The 15,739-nt window shown below is 52.7% G+C and overlaps 1 protein-coding gene across 4 annotated transcripts in view; it reads left to right on the forward strand.

The window, feature by feature from the left end:
- PDE10A (phosphodiesterase 10A) overlaps window positions 1-15,739 on the forward strand; it is a 551,217-nt gene that overhangs the window by 271,366 nt on the left and 264,112 nt on the right. The window contains exon 1 of one of the 4 annotated variants that reach the window (XM_082732175.1): window positions 5,510-5,759. The exons of the other annotated variants lie outside the window; for them this stretch is intronic. Coding sequence (XP_082588301.1) covers window positions 5,687-5,759 — 73 coding nt within the window. The 5' untranslated portion in view covers window positions 5,510-5,686. Of the gene's footprint in view, window positions 1-5,509; window positions 5,760-15,739 lie in introns of those variants that run through there. 4 annotated transcript variants of the gene reach the window in all.

Here is a 15,739-nt window from a genome sequence, read left to right on the forward strand (position 1 = left end):
AGCCAGGTGAGGACGCGAGACCCGGGGCTGGGGGTGGGGGGTGGCGAAAGCCGCATCCGCGGGGCACGGGGCGACTCCGGCGCCAGCTGGATTGGGCACGGTTCTTCCCGGCCCGAAACGCGGAGCCCGGGCGCCACCGTCCACCGCGTGCGCACCCGAGCCTTTGTCTGCTGCTCGCTAGGGAACCGCGTTTCCGCGGCGCCTTCTCCCGGCAGACTCTCCCGGGTCGCCTTTTGGCTTCCTGCTCCCACCGCTCACGCCCCAGCCCTGGCCAGTCTTCACCTCTGGGCTCCTGGGGTCCAGCCCTCCCTCGGTGCTGGTACTTGTCTGGAACAATGCCCGCCGAGCACCGCCGGGGGCAGCCCCTGGGCCTGCGAGCTTGTCCTGCGCGGGCCCTACAGCCCCCAGCGATCCCGCCTCCGGGGTGCGGGGATCCGCCGGGACCGCGTGGCCCAGCGGCCTTTTGCACCGCGCTCACGCAGGCTGCCAGCGGCTGATTCTGCCCGTACTTGCCCGTGGACCTGATAGGACCGCTAGGCGTGGTCCCCGGACCCCCTCCCCGACCCGTCCATCCTGGAGTCTCCCCTAGTCAGACACAGCTTCCAGTTACCTGCTTCCTCAGGCCCCCGCCTGCCGGTGTTGGTTGATTTTTAGATGCTACATTTGGGGAGGGATGTGGTCTGGGCACGGAGGACCTCGCGCTTGCTGACCTTAGATGTGGACATTTTTACTTACTGAAAGGGGCACAGATTTGCTAGTAATAGAAGGTGGGGTGAGACCATGGAGCTCTGCACCAGTTCTGAAGCATATTGGTTAAGTCTTGGGCCTAGAACTGGGGTCCCTGTTTGTCCCCTTCCACGTGCATTTGTGCATTCCAAATAAACGTCTACTTTCCACTTTTGGCGGTTGGGCTATGTGTGGGGATGGAAGGGTGCCATGCCTTGCCTGTGAGGAGCATTGTTTTGGGGAGAGGGCAGTGGCAAGGGGACAGGGGTGTGGGCATTTGGGTGGAACAGGGTTTCCTAAAATAATGAGGTTTCTCTTTGTATTTATTGTTAGTGGGGTTTGTTTGGGAGAGAGGGGGTACCTTGCCAGGGATGTTGTGGGACAGGATAAAGATGAACAGTCCAGGTTGAATGAGGGTGAACTAGGGGGTTCCCAGCAGGCTTTCCCTTTGGGAGGACAGAGGACCTAGAGAAGAAAGCCATCAGAAGGGACCCGTTCTGCAGGAAGTTCTGGCTGGGAGAAGCCGCGTGATCATCACACTCAAGAACTGCGGGTTTTTGTCTTTGTGTGTGTTTTCATCCCTAGAACCAAGTCAGTAAGGAGTAGCCTGGGGTTTGAATGGGATCAAGAGGCTACAAGGTCTTTTAAGGTGCTAAGTATGAAAGTACTCTTCAACACGATCTACTATTGGGCAGAGGTGGGAAGATGCTGAGTGGACGCTCAAAGGACAGTAGCTGGTTTCTGCTCTGACACTTTTAGGGTCTTTGTTTCTGTCTCACTGGATGAGACGCTACAGCTGTCTGAATTGGTGAAGTACCAGAATCCTGGCAGACTTTTTGATGTTTGCCGATAAGAATGAATTCTGGATTCTGTAAGAATGGAAAAATGCCTAAATTTCTACAGATGTGTCTTAATTGTTGCACATTTATTCCCCTTTTCTTTTTGCCTTTCCATTTGGTTTCTTCTGGGTCTAACAATCAAGTTGTCACATAAAGGCTGGTGTGTCCAGTTCCTGTTTCTAGGAACGCTGGTTTTATTTTTATCATCCTCAAAAAGCAAATCATGGGTTGGAAGTTGGATATCCTGGTTCCATTCCTGTCCATTTGGGTTTTGCATTTTGGTCCACACTGACTCACTGGTTTGCTCAGTAATGCACAGAGCAAACTTTTATTAAAAGACATTGCCAGTTGCCCTGGCCTGGCCACGGTCCATGAGGGGTTCACCAATCAGGAGAGAGCCTCCTGGAAGCAGGCTTATTAGTGCTGACGTCCAGGGCTCGTAGGTTGGCGGTCATGCTGCCTTCGTGTCTGGTCATGCCTGACTCCCCCTCATCTGCCGTCCACCTTTAAATGTTGACCTCTGACCTTGTCCTCAGGCTCAGGGCCTCAGCATATCACAGCTCCCAAAGTTGCTGACTGGAATAGAAAGCCGTCTCTGTACTTGGAGAACCCAGATCCTTCTAGAGAGAATGGAGAATTCCGCTTTGCATGGGTGTGCACGCGTGCATGCATGCGTGTGTGTGTGTGTGTGTGTGTGCGCGCGCACGCGCACGCACGCAGAGCAAAGTCAAGAAGTCATGCTGTGACAGACTGGTATATGCTTCAGTTTTCTGGAAAAAACAACTCACCTTGTCTGCACTTGGTGCTGTGGTGGAGAGTGCAGGAGAGGTATCTCAGCAGAGAAGAGGCCTTGAGAATAAATACTGCTCAAAGTAAGCACACCGAAGAGTCAGAAAGTCTCCCTTCCTTCCGTCCTGTCTCTTGACAGCTGCCGACTCTGAATGGTGCGGGGCTGTAAAAGGGGGAAAGCGCTTCTTGGTCAGGACGGAGGGGACCAAGGGAGCAAGGAAGAGGACGTGGCAAAGATGTGGGACACTGCTTTAGACCACAGCGCATTGTGTCTTTTTCACGTGTTCATAACAGAAAGTGTGCGTCTCCATGAAGGGTAGGCTCGAAATATGCTCGGCATCACCCGCTAAGCCCTTGTGCTCTGGTTCTTGAGACTGAAGATCCTCTGTGACCAGCACTTGAACACACAGAGATAAACAGATGGCATTCCTCTGAAGGGCACATGTGTGTGACACGCGGGAGCCACACCAAACTGGACACACAGCTTCTTTGTATGGGCGTTAGTGAGACAGAGGTTACTGAGGATGTGAGACCCGAATCACAATGGAAATGGAGGTCAAGTCAGTTCACAGCCAACTAGTGGGTAATTATTAAGTCCCTACTCAGTGCAAATCATTTGAGGTCGTTGGAAATAATGAAGACTGTTTCCTCAAAGGACCTGAAGTAAGGATCTAGATAGCTACGAAGACGATCAACAAAGCAGAGTTGTGGAGTTTCCCTGCCGGGCCAGGGTGCCTGCCGGTCATGGTAGACCAGATGTCCGATGTCCGATGACCGGATGTCCGTAGAGACGTTTTGTCTGTTTTCGCTGGAGTAGTTGGACGGGCCGAAATCCACCCGCTGTGCTGTTTAAATGGGCCGAAACTGTTTAAGGGTGTTAATTTAAATTTCATAAAACTCCTTGTTTAGTTTCAAAAAGCTTGCATGAACAAAGATAATCCCTAAAAATCTAAATCAGAGGCAGCGGAAAAAGGACAGTGTCTTCCCTCGCGTCAATCCGATGTCTTACCCTCGGATAATTTTGCACATAGAACGTCTTCAATCCCTTGGGAAAAGAAGTACATTACAACAAGATAAGTCAGTCAGGGGGCCTTCATGTAGGACGTGCTGTCTATGGCTAATAATACTGTGTTGCCTATTTGAAACTTGCTGAGAATGTGGATCTTAAAAGTCCTTCCTCCTCAGGAGGGGAAAAAAAATGCAGGGCACTAGATAATTAAGTAAATGCTAGGATTTTGTTTACTATAAAGCAGGTTAAACCTGGGGAGATGAGCATCTCGTCAATTAATATATTGTTAATTTTTGTTTGTTTAAAAACAGCTGAGGCACTCTGAGAAGGAAAGAAAAAAATAATTTTCATGAAAAAGGAATATTTCTCCCTTAAAAGGAAAACTCTTAGTTGTAATTCAAAACATTTTAATTTCCTTTTAAAATGTAAATCAAGCTCCTCCAGCTGATCTAAATTGGTCTAAGGGAAAACTCCACAGTGATAGAGTAGCTCCAGATCTTAGGAAGGAAACAGAAGACGACTAGCACTCGGATTTTATTTGTATCATTTACCACTTTCTGGAATTCTCTTGCTCATTTGCTGGCCAGCTTGTTGATTGCCTTGCTTCCCTGTGCAGAAAGCAAGCTCGGTGAGCGCCTGAGGGAGGGAGTTTGTCTTTTTTGGTTCTATCCCTGAGACCCACCGTGGCTGACATGCGTGTTGAAGGTGCTCTAATATTTGTTTGGGAAATTCAAGGGTGAAAAGAAACAAAAAACAACAACGTGGGGCTTGTGGAAAGGGAACGTGGGAATGGAAGGCCACTCGTTGAAAAGGACTTGGCCTGGGCCTCTGTGTGCCGGGATCCAACCCCACGGGGACAGAGTCCAAGCTCTCTGCACACAGCAAGCAGGAGAGCTGGGCAGGGCTGCAGACTCAGTCCCTGCCTCGCGGAGGGAGCGCAGGGGGCTTGAGGGACAGGAAGCTGAGCCCCTCTGACGTTCCACGTGCAGAGGGGTAAGGAAGAAGGTGGGAAGCCCACTGCCTCCCGTGGTGGAGCCGGGCTGCTGTGTGACCAGGGGCAGACTCGTCATCTGCCCACTGAGGACGGGTGGGAGACGGAGAGCATGCACCTGAGAAGTAGGGGAGACAGAAGCCGGAGGAGCAGGTAACATTCCTCGGACTGGTGGCTGATGAGGCAGGGGCCCGGTGGCTCCTTGGTTCCTGGGTTGGAGAGGGAAGTGTGTGTGTGTGTGTGTTCAGGGCTGGTGATGGTGGTGCTGGTTCCTTGTCCAGAGAAAAGGATAGAAGGACAGAAAATGCTGGAATTGACACCGATTTGGTCAGCACTGTTGTTGGTACAGGGATCCCTGGTTGCGTGGGCGCCTGCGGGCTGTGATGGAGACGTGAACCGATCCTGCGAAGGGAGGAATCCACCCAGCATGGAAAGTGCCAGATGCCACGAGAACTATGCGTGGAGTTAAAATCGCGAGTTGACGGGACAGCTCCTTTCATTCCGGTGGTCTGTGGAGGCTTCTCTGTGGAGGGGAAGTTGTCCTGGGGTCTGAACGGCCCATGCGGCCAGTAGTGCAGAGTGCCCCAAGCAGAGGGAGTCTCAGGTTAGGGGACAGGAGGAGGGTCCCCTGTCGTCAGAGCCTGGGCACGGACCAGAGCAGTGGTGTGGAGGGAAACCCACAGAGCAAACGGGCCAGTTGGGGCTTTGTAAGTTGGGGGAAAATTGCATATTATGCAGGAGCAAAGGGAAGCTGCCGGAAGGTGTTAAACTACTGGGGATTATGGGCTTTGTGATCCAAGAACCTCATTCTGGCTGCAGTTCCGTGAGTCAATGCAGGGGCTGTTGAGACGGAGGACACGTGGTCCCCTGTAGTAGGCAGGGCAAGAGACCGGGAGACCCGCGTGGCAGTGAATTGTGGCTTTTGGAGGAGCTTGGAGGCAGGTGCAGGTGGACCGGGTGTGTGGGTGAAGGCAGGAGAGGGCCGGAGGGGTGCCTGGGCTTTCGGTGTGGCCGCTGGGCACGGGCCGGACTGTGCGAGGGCGCAGCCGGCAGGCTCCGAGTGCCGCCTGATGGAGTCACTAGCAGACAGCTGTGCGCTGCGGTGGCGTCCCCCGCAGGGGGTGTGGAATGACAGGGGGGCTCTCTGGGCAGCCGCAGAAGGAGTGGGGTGGGAGATGAGGCTCTGTGACTTCTTGGGAGCAGGAGAAGCCGCAGTTCTGAATGGAAACCTGCCGTGACCTGGGGGAGCAGGAGGGACAGAAGACTGTGTGACAGGAGCGGAAGGAAGAACTATGGAGAACCCAGAGGAAGAGTGAGCCCGAGAGGAGGGAGATGGCCGAGACCGCGTCCTGGAATCGCGAGGGGGCTCTGCTGCACGGAAGAAGCCAGGCGCCCCGCAGATCGAGTAAGTTGGCGGCGCCACCGTGCCCTCAGGGCCCCGTCCAGGGATTTTGAGTGTGGTGGCAGAGAGGCAGACCTGTTTTCCATGGGGCAGAGTCCCCGGAGACCAGTGCGCGACAGGTGTAGCCGTGGGGCAGGAAAGGGGAGACAGAGCCCCGTGGCCTTCCCCTGCAGGCTGGTGAGAGCTGGCTTTTCCCCTGGTGGCATGGACCCGGGGGTGTGACTTGCTGGGAGGAGTTTGGAGGAGGAGGAGAAGGAGAACAGAGCAAGCCTGGGAGAAGATGGAGGAAGGACGCCAAGGCCACTGGAGGGGGCTCTGCAGGGACATCTGTGGAAGGCCAGTGTGGGGGCTGGGGGCGTCAGGTGCAGGTAGGGCATCGTGCAGGAAGCCGACATGAGATCCTCCACCTTGCACCCCCCAGTAGTGAGCAGAGTCGGGGCACATAGCCAGGCCACAGGGGCCCTGCCGGCGCAGGCGGGTCAGTAACTGGATGGTCGGGCCGGTGACGGGAGTGACCCACAGCTGTCCAGGAGGAAAGTCCAGGGAGTCCCGCGCAATTGCGGAGCCCGGGCCGCCCGCCGGCTGTGTGCAAGAGCCCTGCGGGAGTCAAGTGCACCTGCTCTCCCCACGGGCAAACACCCGGAGGCGGGAAGTGTGGACGCTTGGAAGCTCTGAGTGCACATCTTGATGAAAACCACCCAGCAGGACGAAACTGGAGCCGTATCTTGAAGGAGGCAGGGTGTGTGGTGTGCAGAGCTGGCGGGAGGCCCAAGGGGAGGAGCTGTGGCTGGAGCCCGAGAGAGAGAGAGAGAGAGAGAGAGAGAGAGAGAGAAAGAGAAAGAGAGAGAGCGAGCTCGCGCGCACAGAGGGGTCCGGGGCCCATGCGTCACGGGGAAGAGAGGCAGAAGATAAAGGCAGTGTGAGCAGTGGAGGAGAGATTGCCGAGTCTTCGTGCGGAGGTCATTCTGTGTGTATCCTGGGGCCGGACAGGGGGTGCCAAGCACAGTGTCGTTGCGCCACGTGACAGGCACGGTTCGTCCAGCGCCCGTGTTCCAGTTGCTGTCCTGCTCACGGGCAATGGCTGTGTCCACAGACCTCCTCCTGGCCTCCAGGTGGGGTGCAGACAAGATCAAGGCAGTTATGACACCGTTCAGCAATGACCAGAGGGGTGCACAGGGGAAAGAATGCTCTAAGGGCATCATTGCCTGGGACCAAGCTCTCTGCCTGGTGTGACTCCCCCTCCTCCCGCCACCCCCTCTCCCCTCCACTTCCTCCAGCGCCAAATTGCTTGTAGTTGGCGAACTTCCCGCCGCCCCCAGGCCCCTCCTTTCCTTCCAGTTGCCCTTCCCTGGCCTCTGGGAGTTCCCGCCTTCTCCCTGGCCTCGCTCACCGCTCACCGTCCCCCATCTCTGCCCACCCCCAGTGCCTGGGGCCGGTACTTTTCCACTTAGTGTGTGTCTCCCTTCCTTCCCGTGGGCAGGAAGCATGTTTTATTCATTTTCTTAACCTCAGTGCCTAGCACACTGCCAAGCAATTAGACAATAATTCTCATGAATAAGTAAGCGAAGGTGTTTAGGTGGGAGAATCTGATCAAAATGGTCCTTAAAGAATGTTAGTCTTCCCAAAAGGAAGGCAGAAATGAAGTAAGTAACGTGGTGCTTGGGTTTTAGTATAACTTCAGACATCATCAGATTCTTTGTTTTTTCCCCCGTGTACTCCAAAACCACTGTTTGACACCAATGACCAGGGCTCCCCAGCTACGGGGAGCTCAGCGAGGGGCAAGCACCACCTGCTGATGGCGAGGAGGGAGATGCGTGTTTGGAGCATTTCGGCTGCCTCTGTTTTCTTTCCTGAGGCAGTGATAGAAAGCTTCTTACTTTGACAAAAACATTTTCTACAGTAGCAAAGAGAAAACGTTGCTTATGAAGGTATTTAAACAGTGCCATGTGTGTGGATATCATGAATTATTTATAAAAATGTGAGCATATTTGGACTTTTAAAAGTTGGTAAGTACTGGGTAAGAGGCAGTTTTGCATGAAGAGCAGGTCACGGCTGGAAGAAAGCATCCTGAGTGTGTGGAATTCAAATTGTACCTATTCATACATGATGTGATTATGTGTTTCTGCATTATAGTTTTAACAGCTTCCAAAATGAACATTTAAAATGATATCCGCAGAGCCTGATTACTATGGCTTCCTAGATTTGGTAATTATATATTTTATCATTGCTGTTAGGATTATATCCATGTTCAGATTTTCTTGTTGTCCCAAGACCAGAAGTTTACTCTGCAAACATTCTTGTCTCATCGATCATCTGCCTTTTTAGGATAAACTCTTTGTGTCTCATGATTAAACATATCCAATTATTTTAAGGCAGATTAAGGGAAGACTTCGTTATAAAACCTCAACAATTAAAACAGTGTGGTCCCGGCATGTGAATAGGTTAAACCAGTGCTTTGGAATAAAAGAGTCTTAGAACTGACCCAGACACATGAAGGGATTTAGAATATTTTAAAAGTATATTATCTTTTCTAGGGTTAAAAGTAGACTATTGAGTAAAATGATTTGGGGACAACTAGGAAGTCTTGTAGACAAAAACAAGATTAGATCATACCTTTTTCTGCACCTCCAGAAGAAATTCCAAATGGATCATATGTTTGAATAGCTTTTTGTTTTGTTTTGTTTTTGTTTTTTAAAGAAACGTAAGACAAAAAAGTGAACTGATTGCTTCCTAGGCTTGGAATGGGGGGGGGGGCCCATTCAATGTGATTCAAGATCCAGAATCCAGAAGTACTCAGAGAAAAGACTGATGTGTGAATCTACAGTAACAGACCTTCTGTGACCCTCAGTACCATTAGTAAAGTCCGGCTAGATTCCTGGAAAGCTGCTCTATGTGAGCTCCTGGCCTTTCTGTCCGTGGCCATTCAACTCCCACCTGCGCCTCTGAGCTCCAGCAGCGTAGGATTTCTTGTAGCTGTCCACAGCCCACCCTAGAAGGAAGCACACACTGACCGCTCCTGCCACAGCATTGAGCTCACACTCCAGATACAGACAGAGCTTCTGGAAACTGTTACGTTAAAGAACCCAATAAAAAATCGTCAAAGGAAATAAACGGATCGTTCTAGAAAAAGAAGTGAATGATTATGTAAAAAAAAAAAAAAAAAGGCAAAAGAAAAAGAAAGATTCTCAATGTCATTCATGATACAATAAATGTGATTTGAAATAACACCAAGGTAGCATTTTCACCTGTCAAATTTGTAAAGATTAACAAACTTGCTAACACACCATTGGCACATCTGTGAGGGAAAAGGTGTTCCTGTACAGTCCTGGTGGGAGTATCAATGGGTACAACCTTTGAAGCAGCAATTGGGCAGTATTGATTAGTATTAAAAATGCATGTACCCAATGAAGCGATAATTCTCCTGGGAGTTTACCATTCAGAGGCGCTTGCGCATAGGCAGGGTATTGAAGTATTGCCGCACCACTTGAAAGAGAGCATTGAAAACCACGCAAAGTGTCTCCACGGGACCTGCCTCAATAAAATTTGCCCCAGTGATAGAGATGCACACGAAGGGTCTTCCAGGCTCCTGGCTGTGGGCAGAAAGGAAGCGTGCAGCGGCGTGAACACGTTCCTGTGCCGGAAAGGACAGGAGACGTCTGTCCTTGCGTTTGTTTGTACTTGCATGTGGGAGCCAGGCAGACCCCCGGTAAAGCACGGACCTGTCCTGCTCGGTGGCATGCGGGGGGACAGGGAGCCCGAGGTGTAGAGACCCCCCCCCCTATACTTTTCATACGTGTTCAGTTTTTTTTTTTTTTTTTTTTTTTAAGATTTTATTTATTTATTATTTGACAGAGAGAGATCACAAGTAGGCAGAGAGGCAGACAGAGAGAAAGAGAGAGAGAGAGAGAGGAGGAAGCAGGCTCCCTGCTGAGCAGAGAGCCCGATGCGGGACTCGATCCCAGGACCCTGAGATCATGACCTGAGCCGAAGGCAGCGGCTTAACCCACTGAGCCACCCAGGCGCCCCACGTGTTCAGTTTTGAGTAACGTAATTTACCTCTTTGAAAATTGAATTTCCAAACAGTGACTTTCCGACACGCCGTTTCAGGTCGGTCGCCTGCCCCGTGGCTGAGGAGGTCCCCCTCCTTGTTGTGATTTTTGTCACCTTCCTGTTGAGGTCTTGGTTGGATTTTTCAGACCCGAGGCTTGTTCACTGTGTCTTCCTCCGGCCTCCCGCTAATTCTACACAAGATCCCCAAATGTCAAACCATGAATATTAAAAAACAAAAACCACAAAACAAAACCGCAAGCACCAGTCTCCTCGTGCCTCATCTTACCAGCTCCTTTTCAGCGTCACCCACGGCTCGAGGAGGGGGACACTTCTATTTTAATGTAGTGTCTGACTCGGGAGCAGTGCACGGTTCCCATGGAAGATGTGAAGTATTGTTTAAAGCCTTGGAGAGCTGCCCAGCCGCTTCAGCTGGTAGAAATCACTACATTCTGGCAAGAATCGGAGAGTCTTCCCAGGGAAGACGTGGGCTTCGCATCCTGGCGCTCCTGTGCTGAATGGAAACGGAGCCTCGGCGGTCCGGTCCGCGCCGTCTGCAGGGGCCGCGGCGGCTTGTCCCCCCCCCCCCCCCCCCAGGCTGCGCGGAGTGACTCTTCCTTCAGGGCAGGGGCTCGGGAGCTCGTGCACCTCCGGAGGACGGGGCTGGGCCGGGAGCCGCTGCGCCCCGGTCCTGGACCCCGGAGACCCCTCCTGCGGCGGGGCCTTCGCGGAGGCGCCCAACTCCTCAGGTCCTCGGTGCCGTCTCTTCCCTGATGATGTTCTGGGTGGGAAGTTACTGCTCCCTGTTTCTCCAGGTGTCCGCCGGGGGCTCTTCCTTCCTCCGCAGGGCGGGGCTCAGCCCTGCCGACGTCCCCGTGTCCTGCTCCGCACCCCGACCTTGGCTTTGTCTTATCACTTAGTGTCGCTTCCTCCGAGTCCACCGTCGGGTTTCCTTCCGCTGCTGCTTCCTTCCCAGGTCCTGGACTTTGTGAAAACCCGGTCCGAAGCTCCGAGGTCTGCCTTCCGCCCTCACGAACTTCCCCGACGCCGGACTCGCGCTGCTGGGGTCTTCTCCGGCCGCACAGCCGGGGGCCCTGGCGCGTCCCCGCGGCCGCGGCTGTTCCAGGAGAGCCCGGACGACCCCTGCTGCCCCAGCCCGCCGCCCCCCAGGATGGGGCAGGGGAGTGGGAGGCTGAGCCCCACAGAGGCCTCCGGGCCTGTCCCCGGGGAAGGCCCTGTGTTGGAGGCGCTCCTGATCCGAGTTCCTGCTGCCGCCGAGCTCCGTTTCTCGGGAGACTCGGCCGCGTCCGTGGTTCTGACCCCTTCTGTGTTTCCGAACCGTGCTCTTCTTTTTATCAATGGGCCGTCGTGAGGAAACCTGTCATTTTTCCCCCTAAGTGACTTTTTCATCCTTTTGGTTTCCTGTTGGAACCGGATCCTGGGGCGCCAGAATCCCTGGGACTCGTTGCGTCTGGGGCGCGGCCTGCTGGGGGGTGCCCCGCGCCGGCGGGGTCAGGGGCTGCGGCCTGGGTGTGGGGCGACCCGGCCGCGGCCACGAGGTGGACACGGGCCTCCGAGAAGAGCTGTGAGCGCAGAGAGGGGCCGGCGTCAACTCTTGCTCCTTCTGCTCCTTGTTGACGGCTCTTCGCAGTATCCCTCTTGCCTCCGGCTGGGCCGCCGGGCGGTCAGAAACAGCAGGTGCTCCGAGGGGTCGCCCCTGGCTCTGTGTCTCCCAGGGTCGCAGCTGATTCGCCTGTCCCGGGGTTGGTGTGAGGATGACAGGAGATCGGGTACGTGGAGCGTTGGCCAGAGAGCCTTGAACAAAGGAAGTGCCAGCGCACGCCTTCGTCACAGCCTTGGACTCGGAGTGAGCCCCAGGAGACGGTCTTCCATGAAGGGGCAGCATGGTGGCCCCCACAAGGACCTTTGCAGGTGGCAGGGAGCTGGAGGACGAAGCTGCCAGAAGCATCCTTCGGCCGGCAAAGGTGTTTATAGTTACAGGAAGCCTCTGGAAACACTGACACCAGGAAATGGAGCCGTAGAGCAATTCCACGTTCTTGGCAAGGAATTAAAGGACAATGTGTTGAAAATAAAAGGGAAGAATTTTTGGAAAGAGAAAGAGCTAGAGAAAAAAAAAAAGTGATTGTCATTAGAATTCTTCCATTTAGGGGCATCTGTTTCTGGAGTGGCTGTTACAGGCATTTTCCTCATTTGTGGATCCTTGGCACTTCCAACAGACGTGGCCTCCCTTCTCCTGTGTCTCTGAATTGTTCACATCCTCCCGGCCTGACTAAAGAGCAGTGTTTCTTGGGGGCCTCCGTGCTGCTTGGAGTCCTTGCTGGGAAGGCCCGGCGGCCCTGGAGGGACTCAGGTGAGCCGTGTGACTCCCGAGGAAGCAACGCACGTCTCTGGGCCACTGTCCAGAGGACACCACAGCCCAGATTTGGTTGTATAGTTAGCTTTTTTCTTTGCAGCTGGTTATTAATTTACTGTAGAATTCTGCAGGTTATTGGTGTGAGTTCTTAACTAATTACAGGAGTGGTCTTAGTCCAGTCTGTCTACTCCATTTTTCTTTCCTAATTGAATTCGGTCTAACTTGAAAGGTCAGAATGGACCCTTTAGCAGTTATTTCCTTGAGGGTGCATTTTGAGTCTACATTTTATTTTATTTTATTATTATTTTTTAAAGCTTTTTATTTTTAAGGCATCTCTACACCCAGCGCGGGGCCCAAAGTTGCAGCCCTGAGATCGAGCGTCACATGCTCTACCCACTGAGCCAGCCAGGCGCCCCTGTGAGTCTCCATTTTAAAGGCCTTTAAAAAACACGCTACATCTGGTTTGCATTTATCTGAAACAAAACTATTAGTGAGTTATGTTATTTTAATTTAAAACTTTGCAAATAATCTGAGGAATTACACTTTTATCTGTTACGATATTTTTGAATTCTTTAATACTGTATAGTGGACATGTCTGGGTTTTTTTTTTTTAAGAATTTTATTTATTTTTTTGAGAGAGAACATGCATGAACATGGGCTGTGGGGAGAGGCAGAGGGAGAAGCAGGCTCCCTGTTGAGCAGGAAACCCAACTGGACAGGACTGTGGGGGCTCCGTCCCAGGGCTCTGGGATCAGGACCTGAGCTGCAGGCAGCTGCTTAACTGACTGAGCCACTCACACACCCTGGACGTGTACATGTTTAAAAAAAATATATATTGAATCGGCTTCTGCTTTTCAGCAGGTCCTACTTCATAAACATTAAAAAGAATCCCATGCAGTCACTCAGCATGCCTCCCTGGTGAGTGCTCCTCCTGCTGTTCTCCGGACGGAGCACCGTGATGATGGTGTGTCCTTTTCCAGAGCGGCCGGCCGGCTCTTCTGTCCTTCACTTCGGAGGCTTGGGGTCTGCTACCCGTGCATCTCCGGCGACCAGCAGAGTGTGCGGCAGGAATCACTCACGCAGTGTGCCACACCCTCAGGGAAGGGTCCCAAGAAGGAGCCCGCGGTGCCCTGGAAACGCGGGTTCTGGAGTCACGTTTGGGCTCAGATCTGCACTCTGCCTGGCTTCGGAGAACCCAGTTTCCTGCTCTGAGAAAGGTGCTCTGCAGACATTAGTTCCCCTTCGATAATTTTCCTTCAAAGGAGAACTAAATCTCTTTTAAGTCATAATACTGTGGGATTTCCTTGAATTGCAAAACTTTTACATTGTAATATTTTGGTTTCGATTCTGTATTAAGGATGAGAAGCTCAGCTTAGGTTTTTACGATAAAAAGGGGCGCCTGGGTGGCTCAGTCAGTGAAGTGTCTGCCTTTGGCTCCGTCGCGATCCAGGGCCCTGGGACCCAGGCCCACGTCAGGCTCCCCGCCCAGCGGGAAGCCTGCTTCTCTCTGCCTCGGCCCCTCCCCCTGCTTGTGCAAGCTCTCTTCCTCTCTGTGTCAAATAATTAAAATAAAATAGAATTTAGAAAGACGAAAATATAAAGCCGTTTTCAGAAATCCTTAAAATACTGCTTTTGATTTTTAAAGGAAACGGATTCCATGAGAGGTTCTGCAGGGAACATGCTTGCGGCCCCGGGCTGGCTGCGGCCCGGCCTTCCAGGCCCGCTCGCTGGGCTCCCGGCGCCGCTCCTGGCGCCCCATCCTGGCCCCGACCCCGGCGCTGCCGCAGAGCTGCTCGCCGGCCCGCGCCCGTCTGGCCCGTTTTCCGGAGAAGACGCCCGTGGGCTCCTGTTTTAGGATGTGACCTGACCTGCTGCTTAGCTTGCCGGGTGACTTTGCCTGGGTTCACGCTCCCAGCTCACGTAAGGACTGTCCTGGACCGGAAGCACCTGTGACGCGTCGTGGGTGTGCCTCGTGGTTGCTCTGGATGGGGACTCGGGGCGGGGGGAGGTCAGGGCGCCGTCCGCGGGCGCCGCGTTGGTGACTCCTGTGGCTTCGCCGGATCGGAGTGTGGTCGCGTGTCTGTGACATCCTCGAAGGCCAGACCTCTGGCTCCAGGGCTTTTCTTCGGGACTCAGTTTCCCCAGGAGAGATTGGGTAGAATTCCCGCTACTTCGTTTGGTCTCCCCTGAAAGCAGAGCTTGAGAGGTGATGTGAGGTCAAGGGAGGGTCACAGGCAAGCAGGCAAAGGCCAGCGGAGGGAGGGGGTGACATACTCCTGCTGAGATGTGCACAGAAAGGGCTTTAGCCCAGCAGGGACTCCCGCCCAGACCGCGCCCGGCCGGAGGAGGTGGGGGCAGGAGCTTCTACCCCTGGCCGCCCCCTCACTGGGGAGGGCTGTTTGGAGGATCGCTAGCCCTGTACTTCCAGACTCTTCTTGCTGGAGGGCCACACGGGGCCCCCTGAAAGCGAGGCTCGGGGTGTGCACCTGAGGAGCAGGTGGACGCCTCAGGTGAGTCTCCCCTCCCCAGGAGCAAGCCCCGAGGCTGGGCAGAAACTGGAAATGGCCTGGGGGGCTGTAACCGGTACACCAGAGGCCTGTGCTGCCCAGAGAACCCTCAGAGTCCGCGACAGTTATTGTCTTCATCCCATTTCTAGAGTCGGAGGTGTTTAACGTTTTATTTTTTTTTATTTTTTTAAGATTTTATTTATCCATTTGACAGATCACAAGTAGGCAGAGAGGCAGGCAGAGAGAGAGGAGGAAGCAGGCTCCCTGCCGAGCAGAGAGCTCGATGTGGGGCTCGATCCCAGGACCCTGGGATCATGACCCGAGCCAAAAGCAGAGGCCCTAACCCACTGAGCCACCCAGGTGCCCCGGTGTTTAACTTTTTAAAAAGTACTAATTTGGTTAAGTTCCAAGATTATTTTTCAGATCAATATAATTCCAAACGGTTGTGCTTGTCTTACATATATCCTTGGTCTCAAGGTGAAATTATGTTTCTCCAGAGGTAAAGCGTTTCATTGTTGAATGGCTAACTTAGATTCTCGAATGCTCTATAGGAACGCAGGGATGTGGACATGACATGTTTTGGAGAGGGTTTTAGCAAAACGAGAACAGAAAAGGCTTTCTGGTGAACACTCAAGGAGAATGTTAAATAAACCAGAACATTCTTTTCAGAGAGCATTCAAATCGTCAAGTTCCCACATTTTGATGTTCCTAGTCCTCAGCTTTTATAAGTGATTATTCTAGATAATATTTTAAAACTACATAGGGAATATAGCTTTACTTATAAATTTGGCACAGAAGGGGTTTAGTTAAGTAAAGAGTATCTTTATTGTGGAATTTCTATGAATCAGAAGATTATAAACAATAACTGATAAAATCATTAAGCGATGCTGTTATTCTCCAGTACAGTGAGAGCGTAAGCCTCATGATAAAGAGACTACTTTAAAATAAAATACCAAGACATATTCTATGAAAATGTCTGTAGGGAACTACTGTCTGAGGACAGGGCAAACTTTCTCTGGAAAGGCCCACATGGTGCGCATTTCAGACTCTGCGGG

This window comes from Mustela nivalis (assembly GCF_964662115.1).
Source record: "Mustela nivalis genome assembly, chromosome: 5".
Classification (NCBI taxonomy): domain Eukaryota; kingdom Metazoa; phylum Chordata; class Mammalia; order Carnivora; family Mustelidae; genus Mustela; species Mustela nivalis.